The 16,317-nt window shown below is 38.3% G+C and overlaps 1 protein-coding gene across 2 annotated transcripts in view; it reads right to left on the bottom strand.

The window, feature by feature from the left end:
* Nucleotides 1–16,317, bottom strand: part of CAB39 (calcium binding protein 39) — an 88,646-nt gene that overhangs the window by 45,549 nt on the left and 26,780 nt on the right. For both annotated transcript variants that reach the window (XM_059053072.2, XM_067027161.1), the window contains exon 2: nt 5,706–5,861. In XM_059053072.2, the coding sequence (XP_058909055.1) occupies nt 5,706–5,819 (114 nt within the window). In that variant the 5' untranslated portion in view covers nt 5,820–5,861. The remainder of the gene's footprint in view (nt 1–5,705; nt 5,862–16,317) is intronic.

Raw genomic sequence — 16,317 nt, 5'->3', positions numbered from 1 at the left:
ATACAGTAGGTCCCTGTTGTTTACCTGTTTTATATATAGCAATGTGTGTATGTTAATCCCAAACCCCTAATTTATCCCTGCTATACCCCCTTTGGTAACCATAAATTTAGTTTCTATGTTTGTGAGTCTATTTCTGTTTTGTAAATAAGTTCATTTATATCATTTTTTTTTAGATTCCACATAAGTGGTATCATATGATATTTGTCTTTCTCTGTCTGATTTACTTCACTTAATATGATAATCTCTAGGTCCATCCAGATAGGACTTTTTTTTTTTTTTTTTGCGGTACGCAGGGCTCTCACCATTGTGGCCTCTCCCGTTGCTGAGCACAGGCTCTGGACACGCAGGCTCAGCGGCCATGGCTCACGGGCCCAGCCGCTCCGCGGCATGTGGGATCTTCCCAGACCGGGGCACGAAACTGTGTCCCCTGCATCAGCAGGCGGACTCTCAACCACTGCGCCAGCAGGGAAGCCCCCAGATAGGACTTTTTTGTCCAACCTGACAATCTCTGCCTTTTAATTGGGGTGTTCAGACCATCTATACTTAATGTGATTATTGATGTGGTACATTTGAGTTTATCATCTTTCCATTTGTTCCATCTGTTCCTTAATGCCATTTTTCCCTCTTTCTCTGCCTTCTTTTGTTTTAATCAAATATTTTTAGTGATTATGTTCTCCTTTGGTATCTCATCTGTTTAGACCCTAGTAGAGAGCTATACTTTTATCTGTACTGCATTTTATCAGTTATAATCATGTCCTTCCTCCAACTCCTGCCCCACTACCCCCAGCTAATTGACCCTTCTTTGGTGCCTGATTTAGTCACCTATAGAGTTTTCTATACTTCTCCAATTTTTATCATTCACAAGCTCTGCTAATTAAAGCTTTTAATTCTCCTCAGATAAATCAGTGACAATAAATGTTATTAAAAGTTTAAAGTTGGGGACGGTACCCTGCAACAGATCACCAAAACCCTGCCTAGGTGCTCAGAGCTATCCACTAACCAGATCCACTGGGTATAATTATTCATCCAATCATGAAAAGTGTCCACTAAGCATCCTGAACTACAGAGGAAGATAATTAATAAACACAAAACTATATGGAAGATACTAGGACCAACAGGGTAGATCTCTTGAGAAGGGTCATTTATCTATTTCTGTGGGTGGTAGCACTACGAGGGAATGTGATACCTGGCCACCATCATAAAATTCAGAAGATACCTGGCTGGGATACCCTCTTATTGGCCATAAACTCAACATACAAATTATTACAACACTCTCAGTAATACATGTTTTATCCTATTCAGTAGAAATAAAGAGTCTAGAAGAGTTACCCTGACAGAACTATGTTAACTCTGTATTCCATTTTCAATAAATAAAAAATAATTATTGAGCTGTCTTTGGAAGGCTTATGTTCTAACAGAGGGAAGAACTAGTAAAAAAAAAAAATCATTAAGTATATTAAAGATGTTAAGTGATACACAGAAAATCAGATCAAGACTGGGGGAACAGGAATGCTGTGGACTAGGCTGCATTTTAAATAGGGGGTTGGGTGAAAAGTGACATTTAAGCAAAGACTTGAAGGCAATAAGGGAGTTAGCCAAGCAGAGAGTTGGGGAAAGAACATTCTAGGTAAAGGGGACAGCCCAATGCAAAAGCTATAAGGCAGGAGTGTGACTGAAGTACATGAGGAAAAGCAAGCCCATGTGGGGGGAATACTAGGACAAGGGACCATTGAGGTCACGGGCCTGACTGACCAGGGCAAGGGTGGGCATTTATTTTTTGGTAAAAGCACCAGACAGGAAATATTTTAAGCTTTATAGGCCACATAAAGTCTCTGTTGCATAATCTTCTTTGCTTTTTAAACCAACCCTTTAGAAATGTAAAAACCATTCTTAGCTCGTGAGCCTTACAAAAACAGGCCTAGGCAGGATTTGACCTGTAGAACTTAGTTCAGCCCTTGTAACGATTTTGACTTTTACTCTAAGGGAAATATTATTTGACTCATGTTTTGAAAGAATCACTATGGTTGTGGAAAGGCAAGGAAGACTAGTTAGAAGAATACTGCAGTAATCGAGAGCAAAGATAATGGTAGCTCAGACCCAGGTGGTGACTAAGAAAATGGGGTGAAGTGGTCATTAGAGTATGGCTTTTTAACACCCCCCTCCCCCACCCCCGCAATAAAGTAGATGCATTTGCTCATGAATTGGATCTGGGAAGTGTGAAAGGAGTCATGGATGACTCAAGACTTTTGGCCTGAACAACTAGAAGGATGGCGTATCATTAATCATGATTGGAAAGACTGTGAGTGGATGTGTGAAATGTGTGTTTTGCTTCAAAACAAAGTAGAATTCATATTCCTTAAATTCCAGCACAGTTTTGTAGCTACTTTATTAAACTCTTCCAGAACTTCAGAATTATTTTTTGTCAAGGTACAAAAAGATCCTGCTGTGATTTGAATGGAACTGCTTTAAGCTTAAAAATTAATTTGATAAGAAATGGCATCTTAACTATATTCCATCCAATAACATGGACCAAGTATTCTTTTGTACCTCTGAATAAGGTTTTATAGTTCTCTTCATACAGGTTCTGCATACTTCCTGATGAAAGTATTCCCAGACACCTTATTTTTTTGTTGTTGCTACTGTAAATAAAATACTTTTTAAAAAATTACTATTTCTAGATCTTTTGATGGTATTTAGGGAAGCTATGAATTTTGTATTTAGCTGCCCTAGTGAACTCTCATTTTCACACTGATTCTCTTTTGTTTTGTAAAGATATATGAATATCTCAACATTGTAATTTCCCCTCTTTATTTGAAATAGCTGTCTTTTTAATTTCTAAACCGTTTCTTTATGAGTTGCCTAGAATTTCCAGAACAACTCTAGATAACAAGTCATAGCAAGCACCCTGGTTTTAATGGGACTACATTCAAGTTTTCAGTCTTAAGTATGATGTCGAAGTTGCTTTTCATGGTTTTTAATTTAGAGGTTATATTTTCATCTTTCCACTGCTTTCAGGTCTCATTCCCTCTTCACCATTTGCATTAGTGCTATTTCCTTCTGAATCTTGATAAGACAGGGAAATCAGAAAGTTCAGGGTTTTCCTCCCTATTTCTAATCTATTTCAGGATAAGTAATTTGCATTGATTGCTCTTCAATCTTCAGAGTTGTCCCCTTCCTTTGAAATAAAATTTATTTTTCATAAATTCAACTAATTTTCTTTGCTTTATTTAGCAGGAGATCTATTCTTGCTTAGGTTTAAAGCAGAAATTCTCAACCTCTGTGTTACCGAAAAAGGTTCCCTGAGACCCTTTCAAGGGGTCCATGAGGTCAAAACTGTTTTCATATCAATGTAAACACAAACTTTGCCTTTTATCACTGTTGCCATTTGCACTGATGGTGTTGACCTCTAGCCTGAGTCAAGGCAGTGACAACAAACTGTAGTAGTTATCGTTGTAGTTTTCATCATCACGCACTCAGCTTAAAACAACTGTTTCACTTAAGAGTGTCATGAGAAAGCAGGAAAAAAATTCACTTTATTAAATTTTGACCTAAGTATACATACAACTTTTTAACACTTGGTGTGATACATAGGAAGTACTCATAGAGCACCTTCTGCCCCTTACTGAAGTATGACTGCTTGTCTTGAAGAAAAGTACTTGTATGATAATGTTTGAGCTATGAGCTGAACAAACTATTTTCCTTATGGAACATCACTCTTCCTTGAAAGAAAAACTGACAAATTATTCAGGCTTGTATATTTGGCAGACATTTTCTCAAAAATAAACAAAGTGAACCTGCCTCCTTAAGGAAAACAACAATCAAACAGTATTTGTTGCCAGGTTTGAATTTTGAAATTTGAATACAACATAAGTAAGTTTGACCACTTTCCAAAACTTATACTTTTCTGATGAGATCACAGTGGTGATATTTTAAAATGTGAATTTTTGATATTGAATAATGTGTCAACGTTTGGACGATGTATGTAACTCAGTGATCCAATATTTTCTAAATGACCAGTGCATGTTACAAAGTCATGCATGGATAAAGGACCTTTTCAAAGTAGAGAGTACGAAAAGTTCATTTATACAGTTTTTGTCTATCACAACCAAGAAACTATCAACTGTTGAATTTTACTGTGGTATCAAAAAACATTCAAAATTATCTGAAAGGCTATTAAAATACTCCTCTCTTTTCCAATTATGCATCTGTATGAGGCCAGATTTTCTTTATATACTTCAACCAAAATAAAATAACAGCCATCTTTAAAAGAAGTTAGTTTCATCATATTATTAACATTTATCTACATCTCTTACTAAGGTACGCAAGAAACTTGTCTAGAATTTCCATGGAAGATCTAAAGTAAAGTTGAATTATAGAAAATTTCACTAATTATAGATTGCTTCCAATGACAGAAAGATATAACTAAATAGCCTATGATTACAAATCTTAATCCCATGAGTGCGAAATTCCTTTCTTTATAAGAATACAGGTAAACCACAGTCTTAGACTTAAAAAGATGGTAGAAATTAAGCAGTTTACGTGTCAACTCAAAACAAAAAACAACCTGCTAAAATAAAAGATAGGATGGAAAATCCTGTTCCAATCAAACACTCATCCAATGAATCATCAGGCATCCAGCCCATGGGAGACAGGTATTGTGGAGGGAACAGGTGAGCCAGAAATGACACATGGGTCAAAGAGCTCAAGGTCTAGTAAGGAAGACAAAAATATGACACAAATAAAATCATGTTGAAGATGGCAGCACTCCTGCCATTTCCAAAGGAGGTGGCCAAATGGTAGATTCATTTTAGAGGGTAAGGGTAAGGCCAGGAGAGGGAGTATTCTGGGAAGCCATATGGGAAAAAGAAATGAATTGGGTGGTTGTGAAAAATGAATGGGGGCTGAGGGGAAAATGGTGCAGGGGTGAAAACAAGACAAAGACAGTATGGCTAACTGTTTGCTTTTCAATGAACAGAGACAAGCTGAGATTGTTAGAGCATACAGAAAAAGGGAGAAAGGGGTTGAAATTCACCTACAGAAGCACAGGCCAGGTCACAAAGGGTCTCGTGTGCTATGTGAGAAGGCTGAACTGGAGGTTTAAAGCAGGGGAGATATTTCAGAAAGAGCCCTAAAGAGGCTACTGCTAAGGTCCATAAGAAAGGTCATGAGGGTTTTCGTGAAGCAGGAATGGAAGTCGGGATCAATTCATAAACCCCTTAGGAAGTAGGGGTTCATACTATTTATTGAAAGATGATTTTTTGGGGGTGGGGGGGACAGATTGGTATGAAAGTCAGGTTTTGGACTGTGGTGACTGGGTAGAAGAAGATACTTGTCATGGATACAGAGAACACAAAAAGAAAATTAGGAGAGGTTATCCCCCTAAGAGGACTACCAGTGGACACTGATTTGAGAAATGAGATAAACTAATCAACAATGAAAAAAAAAAAACCCGAAATTTAAATAAAATTGAAAACCTCAAATGAAAGACTGAGAAAAAAGTTAAAAATGTATTTGTTAGATGGTAGTATAGGAGAAAACACGTGGTGTTTAAGCACCAGCAAATGCCACTTTAGGACTAAATTTTTAAAACCCCAAATAAACCCAAATTGGGATTTACTGATGATTTTTAGAAATCACCTCATAACGTGTCTTACATTTGCTCCTAATCAAAAGATTAAAAATATAGAATAAAGCCAAATACATACCTTTTCTGCTTTTTTGTCAGAAATGTCTTGCTTTTCCAGCACGGCCATGCTCTCCTTCAGGTTCTTCACGATGTCTGCAGGAGATTTGTGAGATTTCCCAAACGGGAACGGCATGGCGGCAGCGACCGGCGCCTCACTGCGCTCTGCCTGCTTCACCTGGGGACACAGCACGTGGAACAAGTGAGAAAAAGTGAGGTGGATCGAAGACATACTTTCTAAACCCTAATCTGAGAAGGAAAAGTGTTTGAGAAAGTTACTTTACATCACTTTCAAAATCAGTACTAGGAAACCCACCAATATATGAGAAATGCTAATAAAATTACAGAACACTTTGTACTTTTCAAAACACCTTTTTAATTCCCTGCTCTCCTAACCAGCCATTTGAGGAGGAACATGATGGTGCTGATGATGGAGGGCAACTAGCACTGCCAGGCCCCCTATTAAGCCATTGAATCCATCACCTATGGGATCTTTTCAAACAATTCCCCAAGGACATTATTCTACTCCCATTTACAGGTAACCGCTGAATGACCTCAAGGTACTAAGGGGTAAAACCAGCTCAGGTCTGTCTTGATCCAAAGCGTCCTTAATCACCACACTATACCTCCAATTAATAGATATCTCTATGTCACAGTTGAGGAAACTGAGGTAAAAAGTTAGGTAAGGAGCTTAGCCAAAAAGCACGAGCAACAGACCCACTCTCTGGGTCTCTCCAGATGCGCCTTTTCCAGTGTTCATGCTGATGCTGCTTCCTCCTAAGCATCCTGTGGGTACACCCTTCCTCCTCTTAGGTCAGGCCTATAGTCTCAGGGCTAGAGAGAACCTTGAACAGAGCCTTGGACAAATCTCCCATCAGATCCTCAAATTCTTTAAGTGACGGTTTCAACGTGTACTTTTTCTGCCTGGATATGACTATATCCCATGAAGGAACTCACTGGACAAATTCTGGGGACAATGGACTTCTAGAAGTTCTTAAAGTTTTGCAGGTAGCAGAAAACAACATTTCAACCACATAAACCACAATATTACATCATGCAAAAGGAGGACATCAACTATTCCAAAAAATCACCATGAAAAAACAAAGTTAACAAACAAGATAAACAATGAAAGTAACTTGGGAACATGTAAGAAGTTACAATTTCTTTCACTAAATAAACTAAAATAAGTTACACTCACAGGCATTAAACAATCTCCTATAAGATACCAAAAGGCAACACTTTTCCGAAGAACCTTATAGATCACTTAGATGAGTGATTTTCAAACTGTGAGTTCCAAACTCCTATATTTAACCATCCCTGGGTTAACCAACCCACCCACTGCCCACCTCTGCCCAAGTGGGGAGATGTGGGTCTCAGATACCTCAATCCTACTTTGGTTTTTTTTCCCCATCAACATAAAATATCTCTGTTGAGTAGCATAATAACACTTCCTTTGACCTAAGCCCTTATAAGACTTCACTGGAAGAAAGTACTGGAATGTTTTTTCTCTAAAGTATGAGATACAGTGAACTGCATATCTGTTTACAAATAAACATTTAGGGGAAAAGAACATGCAAATGAATGCTAACAAGAAGCTTACAACTAAATCATAACAAGTATGTTATTTCTTGACATGTTTTGATATGATATGTTTTGACCAATCTCTATACCCAAATATCACCTATATAGTTCACCTTCTGTCAGCTTATAAATCCTCTTTTGATCACATTAAAACCACATCTTCATTAACCAAAGGGAAATGTCCTCAAACACAGGTTCTACATTTACTTCTTTTTTTTTTTTTTTTTTTGCGGTACATGGGCCTCTCACTGTTGTGGCCTCTCCCATTGCGGAGCACAGGCTCCGGACACGCAGGCTCAGCGGCCATGGCTCACGGGCCCAGCCGCTCCGCGGCATGTGGGATCCTCCCAGACCGGGGCACGAACCCTTGTCCCTGCATCAGCAGGCGGATTCTCAACCACTGCACCACCAGGGAAGCCCTCTACATTTACTTCTAAATATTTCTTTCTACGACAAGAAGTTTGGATCAACTACAGGTGGCTGTTATCTTTTCTCTCTGATTACCTGGCAAGATGGGACCCAAATTCTGGATCATTCTTTTCCATTACTTTTTTCTTTTCATTTATTTATTTTTTAAAATTATTTTATTTTTTTGAAGAAGGGTACGGGGCAATGCAGCCTGCTTCTCTATAAACAGAGTGGATTCACACTCACGATAAGTCCTATGAAAATATAATCTTCCCTATTTGTACTCCACAAATAATAGCAGTGATGCTACAAGTCAATGCTGGGTAAAGGGTGGGAATGTTTAATGGAATTTTGCAGGCAATGTTAGGATGCCATGCAACAGAGATATTTTCAGCTCTGGCTCAATGGTGGAAGAAGTGACTTTCCAGGGCAAAGGGGGTTTTAAAAAGTCCTACCAAAAAAAAAAAAAGTCCTACTACACACCAAATATTGGTCATAGCAAAAAGAGTACAGCTGCAGAAGAGAATACATATATAAAATGCTTCTGTGAGGGAAAGGGGAAGCATGACACAATCATTCCTCTTAATTAATACACTAGGCAGCCAAGACTCTGCAGAACATATAAACTAATAAAACTGTACTATGAGGAAATACAGTTAGTAACAAGTACCCAAAACAAAAGTGGACACTCCTCAGCAGGTTCCAATCCAATCCCAATGCTGAAGCTGTTGTTCAGGACATGCTTGTATTGTCTCTCCGCCCTCCCCGCCCCTCATACACACGCTTTAAATATTCTTTTGATTTATTGTTTAAATAATACAGCTAAGTATAATTAAAAAGTAAAAGAATAAGAACTGTATAAATAACTTTATTATAAAATGTATAAATAAAAACTATATAATATAGTTCTTACTTTAAAGCCTGAGTGCAATAATTAAACAAATCCTTTTATTTCTTTCATTTACGTCCTCAAATCCACCAATTCTTAATAAATACAACTAAGATTTGGGGGGTCAAAAACAAGGAAATAATACCCCTTAAAACTTCTGCATTAGAATTTGTTTCTTATGTCTAAGTTTGCTTTGCACTAAGCTTATGCTAATGTATGCCACTCAGTGTTCCAACTTTTTAAATAATTAATTGAAAACATAGAAAAGTTTAAAATTCATGAATGGCTGCTAAGTGATGACCAAGTAGGTAGCCAATACATGTGCCTAGAACATTGCTAAAAGGCTGAGAAATGCTTTAAGAAATAAAAGTTTTAATAAACAGGTTAGATTAATATGCACAGAGCTACTAAGTATTTATTGTGTTACTGACTTTAATAAAGAAAACAAAAGCAGCTATTGAGGCAAATGTTACAAGTAATATGGTGAAATCATGGATGTGTCATATAAGCATGTTCATTAAAGATGGGGAGAAAAATCCCAAAACAATTGATCAAAAGAGGGAGTACCTCCGGGGAGCGGGAAAAGAGTCGGGGGCTGGTATTTTTTCTTACAAGCCCTTTTTGTAACTATTTGCGTCCTTCAATTTCACATGTATAATTTGATAAACATAACACTAAGTGTAAAGAAATCAATGAATAATATAAAACAATCTATCCTTAATACATAAAAAGTACTATTCATAAAATATTTCCATGGAAGGCTGAATGACACAGAAAAGTAAGGCTGCCAATTTACTAATCTTACTCATCTCCAAAGTCAGAGCCAATAAAACCAGCAAACTTTGATCATGATCTATAAGAAAGCTATTTAATGTTACACACATGTGCATGTGCACACACACACACAGCTAAAAAAAATACGGATGACTAACCTAGATTTCATGAATCGCTAACTAATTTTAGAGACAATAAAGAACAACCTGAAATCCACATGAAGATTTGGAACCGGATACAAACTTAGTTTAAGGGTTGAGCATGAAGCTTCAGTCTCCTTACTTCAGTCCTTACAAGCAATAGAAATGAATCCCTTCACAGAACAACTCATGACCTTCCAACAGTGCTCAAATGATAGCAAAAGCACCACTGGGAGTGAACTCTCCAGCCCACACTGCTTTCTCCCAGGAGTGGAGACGGTGCCTTGAAAGGGGCCTGGTCCACCATCAAGCAGAACTATTCACAGGATTCTGTCTCCTTGAAGGATGTGAAATACCCAGGCACACGTCTGAGTTTTGGAACTGACAATCCCAAGAGTATGGAGATGCCAAAGCTGGAAGCAGCAATGTTTAAACAAGGGATAAGATGGTAACAAGACACCTTTCACCTGCCTGACTCTCATTTCCCACTTTCTTCCTTTGTCATAGGTGTCTGAGAGAATTCTAGGGAACGATAACAGCAAGAGCTCACTGAGTAAGGCCCTTCAATAACCTTTCATTGCCCTTATAGTAAAATCCAAATTCCCTACCATAGCTTTACCCACCTCCAACTCACACAGCCCACATTGGCTCACACAGAGGTCCAGCCACACTGAGGTCCTTTCTGTTCCCTAAATATGCCAACTACCTCTGAGCCAGAGAACCACAAACTTGAAAATATGGTAAAAAAATCTTAATTTTTAAATCTAAATGGATATATGGGTTTTCATTGTCACTCAACTACTCTGTACGTTCAAACTTTTTCATAAACTATGTTTTGCCTAAACTATGTTTCAGACATAACTAGAGTTCATGAAGGAAAGGGACAGAAATACATACTATAATTGAAAAAGTTCATTTAGTTTTCAAATACTCATTTCCCCATCCCTTCAAAAAAAAATTGGTTCATAATAAACCTCAGTAGGATTCCTTGGGCTGAGTCAAAACTACTAATGCCATTGGCAGAAAGCCAGCCATTGTTAGCATTATAGAGGGCTGTGGAAACCCATACTCACCATCTCTCAAACTGGGGGTAAGCTTGCCCCTGATGGTTGATTAGTGGTGTACGCCTGAATCCCAAAGGTAAAGAAGAGTTAGAGGGGAAATTTAACTTGAAAATTGGGAGGAGGGAGGACACGGGTGGGGAATAATTTAGCATGCTTTTAAACTAAAATTAATATTTATGAAATAACATGCTAAATCTGCATGAAAGGGATTTACAGGAACATTTAGCACTGTTACACCCCTTAGGTTTCACGCATTTGTCTTTTCTGTCTTTCCAAATGCCCTTTCTTTCTGCCTTTAACTCATTGACTCATCTTTATTCCAACAGTGATGTCCTCCTTTAACGTTTTATCTTGGCTGTCTTCTTACCCTATATTCTGAGTGATCTCATCTACCCACGTTTTCAACAACCTGAAATCTACCTCCAGCCGCGACCAATCAGCCTCCATTTCTAACTGCTGCTCCCGATAGATGTCCTCAAGGCAACTCAAACCTCATCCCCAAGTCCTGCTTATTTTTCTAAATTCCCCTTCACTGTGAATGGATCCATTGTTCACCCAATCACAAAACCTGGTCACCACAGCAGACGCTTTCCACTCATTAACTCTTCCATATAATCAGTTCACAATTTCAGTAAATTCTGTTTTCTAAATCTCTCTCTCCCTACAGACATCAAGTGTAGACCCTCGCTATTCTCCACAAAGGGCAGTGGTTGTCAATGGGGCCAATATCACCCCTAGGAGATGTTCTTGAAAATTTGGTTGTCACAATGACTGAGACATTTACTGACCCACTGAAATCACTTTAAAAAGGTGGGTGGGGTTGCTTTTTGTGCCACTGTTCACATAAGCATAAGGACTAGCATAAGCTAGTCCTTAACTAGCTTCTATATCCTTGGGGCAGGGAGGAGAGGGCTAGGCTGGGAGTCAGAATAACTGAAGTTTTTCTATCTACTCCTGCATCTATGTCCATCACTGAGTGTTAAACTTCTAGCTTTTAAAAAACGGTTATCCTATTCATCATGCAAAATTCAAACACTAAAGGACTACTCAAGGTAGAAAGTGAAAATCACCTGCAAAGCCTATAGGGACAGCTAGTATTAACAGTTTGATATATATTTTTCTTTTTATTACTTGCTCTATATTTGTGGTCTTTTGCATGGGGACTCTACTCTTTTCTCTAAAACAGATGGAGACCAGATGATAGCAGAAATGGTCACCTCCATCTTACAAAGCACAAAAAGTTCAAGTCACTGGTCTGTTAGGTTAATACTCCTCAAAGTACAAAGCTCCATACCGAGAAACTGCTGGAGAACATACAGAACACCCACTGGGAAACGAGAAGGGTAACACCATTAGTTAGCACTGACCTTCTTAGGCAATCTGACTGCTTTGGGCTCGTGCAACAGACCCCTAACCCCTAAATGCAGCTAACTCTAGTCACCTATGTACTGATAAATACTGAAAAGTAGTCAAATGGTCCATAAGCCACTAATTAGGACATTCATTCATTCAAGTACCAACCATGCACTCACTACGTGCCACAAACTTAAGGCACCAAGAGTGTCTGCTCTCAAGAAGACAACATTCTGGCATATATGGATGTGGGTGTGTATGTTTTAAGACAATACAGAAAAGCTCCTGAATGATAACACATTCCTAGACAGCTGAGTTCATAGGACTCTGTGCTAACATATATGTTAGATCTGACTCATAAACTTGGTGGTCAAATACAAAAATTGCAAACAAAAAACCCCACATACAATAATAAGACTGTTGCAGAGGACTATCAAGGTACTTAATTAAGCAGTCATGGAAAGTGTGAAATGTAGTAAACATCTGAACCCATTTTTTAGATAGCTGGCTCTGAGACCTAATCCCCTGCTTCTAGGGTTAATGTTAGTTGATTCAGATAAATATTAAATATCTACAACATGCCAGATCTTGTGTTAGGTGCTAGACTACCCATATAGTAAGGTAGGGCAATTATATAAGGCACAGTAGTTAATTACATGGGCTTTAAAGATAACCCGGGTTCAAATCCTGGCTTCACCATTCCTTAGCTGACTTAGACTTTTCTAAGCCCCCTTTCCTCATCTCTAAAATGGGAGAAACAATAGCGACCTAACAATTTGGTATAAGAATTGCATGTGTTTCAAGTGTTTAGAACAGCATCTGCATATGGTAAAATCTGAATAAACAGCAGTTAAGCATAATTACATGGGTTTTTTTTTTCCTTCTAAAATCTGATTCATGACTACTGTTTCCAGAGCCAAAATGGGTATTAAAAAAGGTATCCACACAGACTGTATAGCAATATAAAATGAGTGATCTTATCCTTTTAAGACCTGCATCTAAAAGTTTTGATTCAGTTTTTGGAAGGATAGGCTACATGCCCTTCAAGCTGCAAATAAGATGCAATGACTCAGCTCCATGAAAATAAACCATGGATAGCTTTAAGAAGCAGCTGGACCTTTGGTTAATTACCAAAGCTATCATATACATAGCTCATCATCAACTATGTCAAAACCAAAATTAAGTGTTCAAGAGCATACAAGACGACCTGTAAAGTGTGCTTTGCAAATATCTTGATCAGACTTTCAGGGGCCAATGATGTGCAACACTGGATACTATGCAGGAGTCAGACTGACTTTTTCTTTATAGCCTAGATGGTAAATCAGATGGTTGCCATGGTGGTAAGAGTAGCAGTATTTTAAATAATGTAAGATCTCTCCTATAGTACTACACTTCACAGTTTACAAAGCCCTGTCACTTCTCGGTTTAATCCCTCCCCCAATGACCTCTCACTTCATTCAGAATAAAATCCACACTCCTGACCAAGGCCTGCAAGGCTCCTTGTGATCTACTGCTCTCTGTCCTCATCTCTTACACTCTAGGCTTTAGCCACGCTGTCTGGCCGGACATCCCTGGGCCCGGCCTAAGTACATTCCCCATACTGTTCATGGAGAGTTCTTCGCTCAGATCGCCATGGCTCTCTCCCTCATTTTACTCACAGGGCCTTCCCTGACCAATGTTTCCGAAAGAGCGCCTTTCCCCTAATCTCATCTTACCCTGCTTCATTGCTCTTCCAGTACGTGTCACCATTACCTGACATGTGTGTCCCAGGAAAAGGACTCTGTTCGTTTCACTCGTTCATTGTTGCATACCCAGACACTGGAACAGTGAGAGTCTAGAACATACTTGTAGAATATCTGTAGAATGAGCAAACTACCTTTTGATTCTCAAGGAAAGAGTAGAACTCTTTTGATTCTTCATTACTAAGTTTTATTTTTTTTTCTGTTCTATAGATGAGTAAACTAAGGCACAAAAATATTGAATAATTTGTTCAAACACCATGTAGCTAGTGAGGAAAGCGGAAGAGAAAGGACTTCCAAGGTTTTGACTCCAACTCTTAATGTACCATCTTTCAGATTAACCAGTGTCTTTCATATGACAATGAATATGTTCACTATGTATCAGGAGACTTAAAAATGCTTCTCTCTTAAACCTACTTCTCTTAGATTTATGTACCAAGATGGCAGCTGAATCATTACTTAAGAGAGTGGAAAAAAAAGGGGAAAAAGCCCCAGGAAATAAAATTGAACATTGTGAACTCATTTAAAAATCAATTCTTCTGAAGATTTCTACTGATGTGAAAAAATGCCCACAATTCCTTTTAACTGAAAACACTTTAGATACAAAGGTGCATATACATATTTATATGCACCACATATACATATGGGTGTATATATGTATATAAAATAGTCATGTGTTCTATATATGCAAACACATATGTTGACTAAGAGAAAAAAAATCAGAGGTTAATAATGGGTAGTGAGAATGTGTGTTCTATATTAAATTTTTCTTTTTTTTTTTTTTTTCTGTGGTACGTGGGCCTCTCACTGTTGTGGCCTCTCCCTTTGCGGAGCGCAGGCTCCGGACGCGCAGGCTCACCGGCCATGGCTCACGGGCCCAGCCGCTCCGTGGTATGTGGGATCTTCCCGGACCGGGGCACGAACCCGTGTCCCCTGCATCGGCAGGCGGATTCTCAACCACTGCGCCACCAGGGAAGCCCTAAATTTTTCTTAATGTTAAATATTTACAATGTACATGTACAGTTTTTTCCTGATTATAAAAGTGCTATTAAAAAATTGGTACAAGATCATTCCCAATAAAAGGAACCAGGGCTCCATGAAGGAGCAAGAAAATATATAAGATGAGCCGAGCCTAGGGCATGTTACCTCAGAAAGCAAAGATGGATGAGGTCCTGCCAAAAAAGACACAGGAGCCACTCTGAGGCTCCCAAAGGCCTAAGACGGCACAATTTTGGCATAAAAAAGAAAAATTATTGCAATGAATTGACATGCAAATTAAATTTGCATATACAATAAATTATGTATTTAATAGTAGTACAAGTAATTATAATATAGTTAATATAAAACATTAAAACCCATGAAAATTATAATACTAAAAAAGAAAATTCATTGGTCACCTTAGAGTTTGTGAGAACAACTCAATACCCCCAAAACTGGTAAATAAAAGAAAGGGCATGGCACATTTATCCTGTCTTTACTGTGTAGCCTGTATTTGAGGGTAACCAAATAGTTGAAAGGGAAAGTTCTTTATAGAAGATTCATATAGTTAATAAATGTAGAAAGAAAAGTAGAAAATTATCATTTTGTAATCCTTGATGAAATAAGGGATCTAGGCAACAATTATCAACAGCCATTAAAATCACAGGTGAAAGGCTGATGGAGAACTTCATAGTAGATACATTGGAGCTGATAACTTGGAACACTGATCTATCATTAAAAATAGGAAAATCAGACATCAATGAGTCTCGTGATAGATAGGATGCAATAGGAAGTACAAAGGTCCATCTATAAAAATATTTGATCTCTTGGGGCTTCCCTGGTGGCGCAGTGGTTGAGAATCCGCCTGCCGATGCAGGAGACAAGGGTTCGTGCCCTGGTCCGGGAAGATCCCACATGCCGCGGAGCAACTAAGCCCGTGAGCCATGGCCGCTAGGCCTGCGCGTCCGGAGCCTGTGCTCCGCAACGGGAGAGGCCACAACAGTGAGAGGCCCGCATACCGCAAAAAAAAAAAAAAAAAAAAAAAAAAAATTGATCTCCTTTTTTCCACTTAAAAAAATACTGAATCTAATCAAGTTCCTAGATCTATCAGTCTATAGGAACCACAGGGGATGAAGGAACAAGTTAAACACGACATGGAATCACCAAGTCAAACCCAGGACACGGGCCCCTCGACAAGATGAATACTGGGTTTCTGCAGCAAATCAAATAGCATTAGCAGAGTAGGGGCAGGAAAGGTAGTGGAGAATGTTAAGTAATAAAAGAAACTCAAATGTATGGCTCTTCTCTGGAGCCTGATTCAAATAAACCAACTATACAAAAGATACATGGGCAAGTCAGGAAAATTATACTGGGTAGGATAATTAAGAAATTAGTTAATTTTGTTAGGTATTATAATATAGTAGATATGTAAAAAATATCCTGATCAATTAGACATACATACTGAAATACAGGTGATTTGGGATTTGCTTCAAAATACTACAGTACCACCCCTCCCTAACAGTAAGGTGGGGGGAATAGATGAAACAAGGTGAGCAAAATATTCGTAACTGTTGGAGCTAGAATTTCATTATACTAGAGTATCTGAATATACTTGAACATTTTCATAATTTTTAAAAATCAGTAATAGAGAACATTTTTACTCTAAAGAATTGTTATGTTTCTTGTAATTGGTATGTCCATTGTACTT

Source organism: Kogia breviceps, chromosome 2, assembly GCF_026419965.1.
Source record: "Kogia breviceps isolate mKogBre1 chromosome 2, mKogBre1 haplotype 1, whole genome shotgun sequence".
NCBI lineage: Eukaryota > Metazoa > Chordata > Mammalia > Artiodactyla > Physeteridae > Kogia > Kogia breviceps.
Note: the sequence above shows the minus strand (reverse complement) of the source record. Positions and strands in the feature narration are given on the sequence as shown.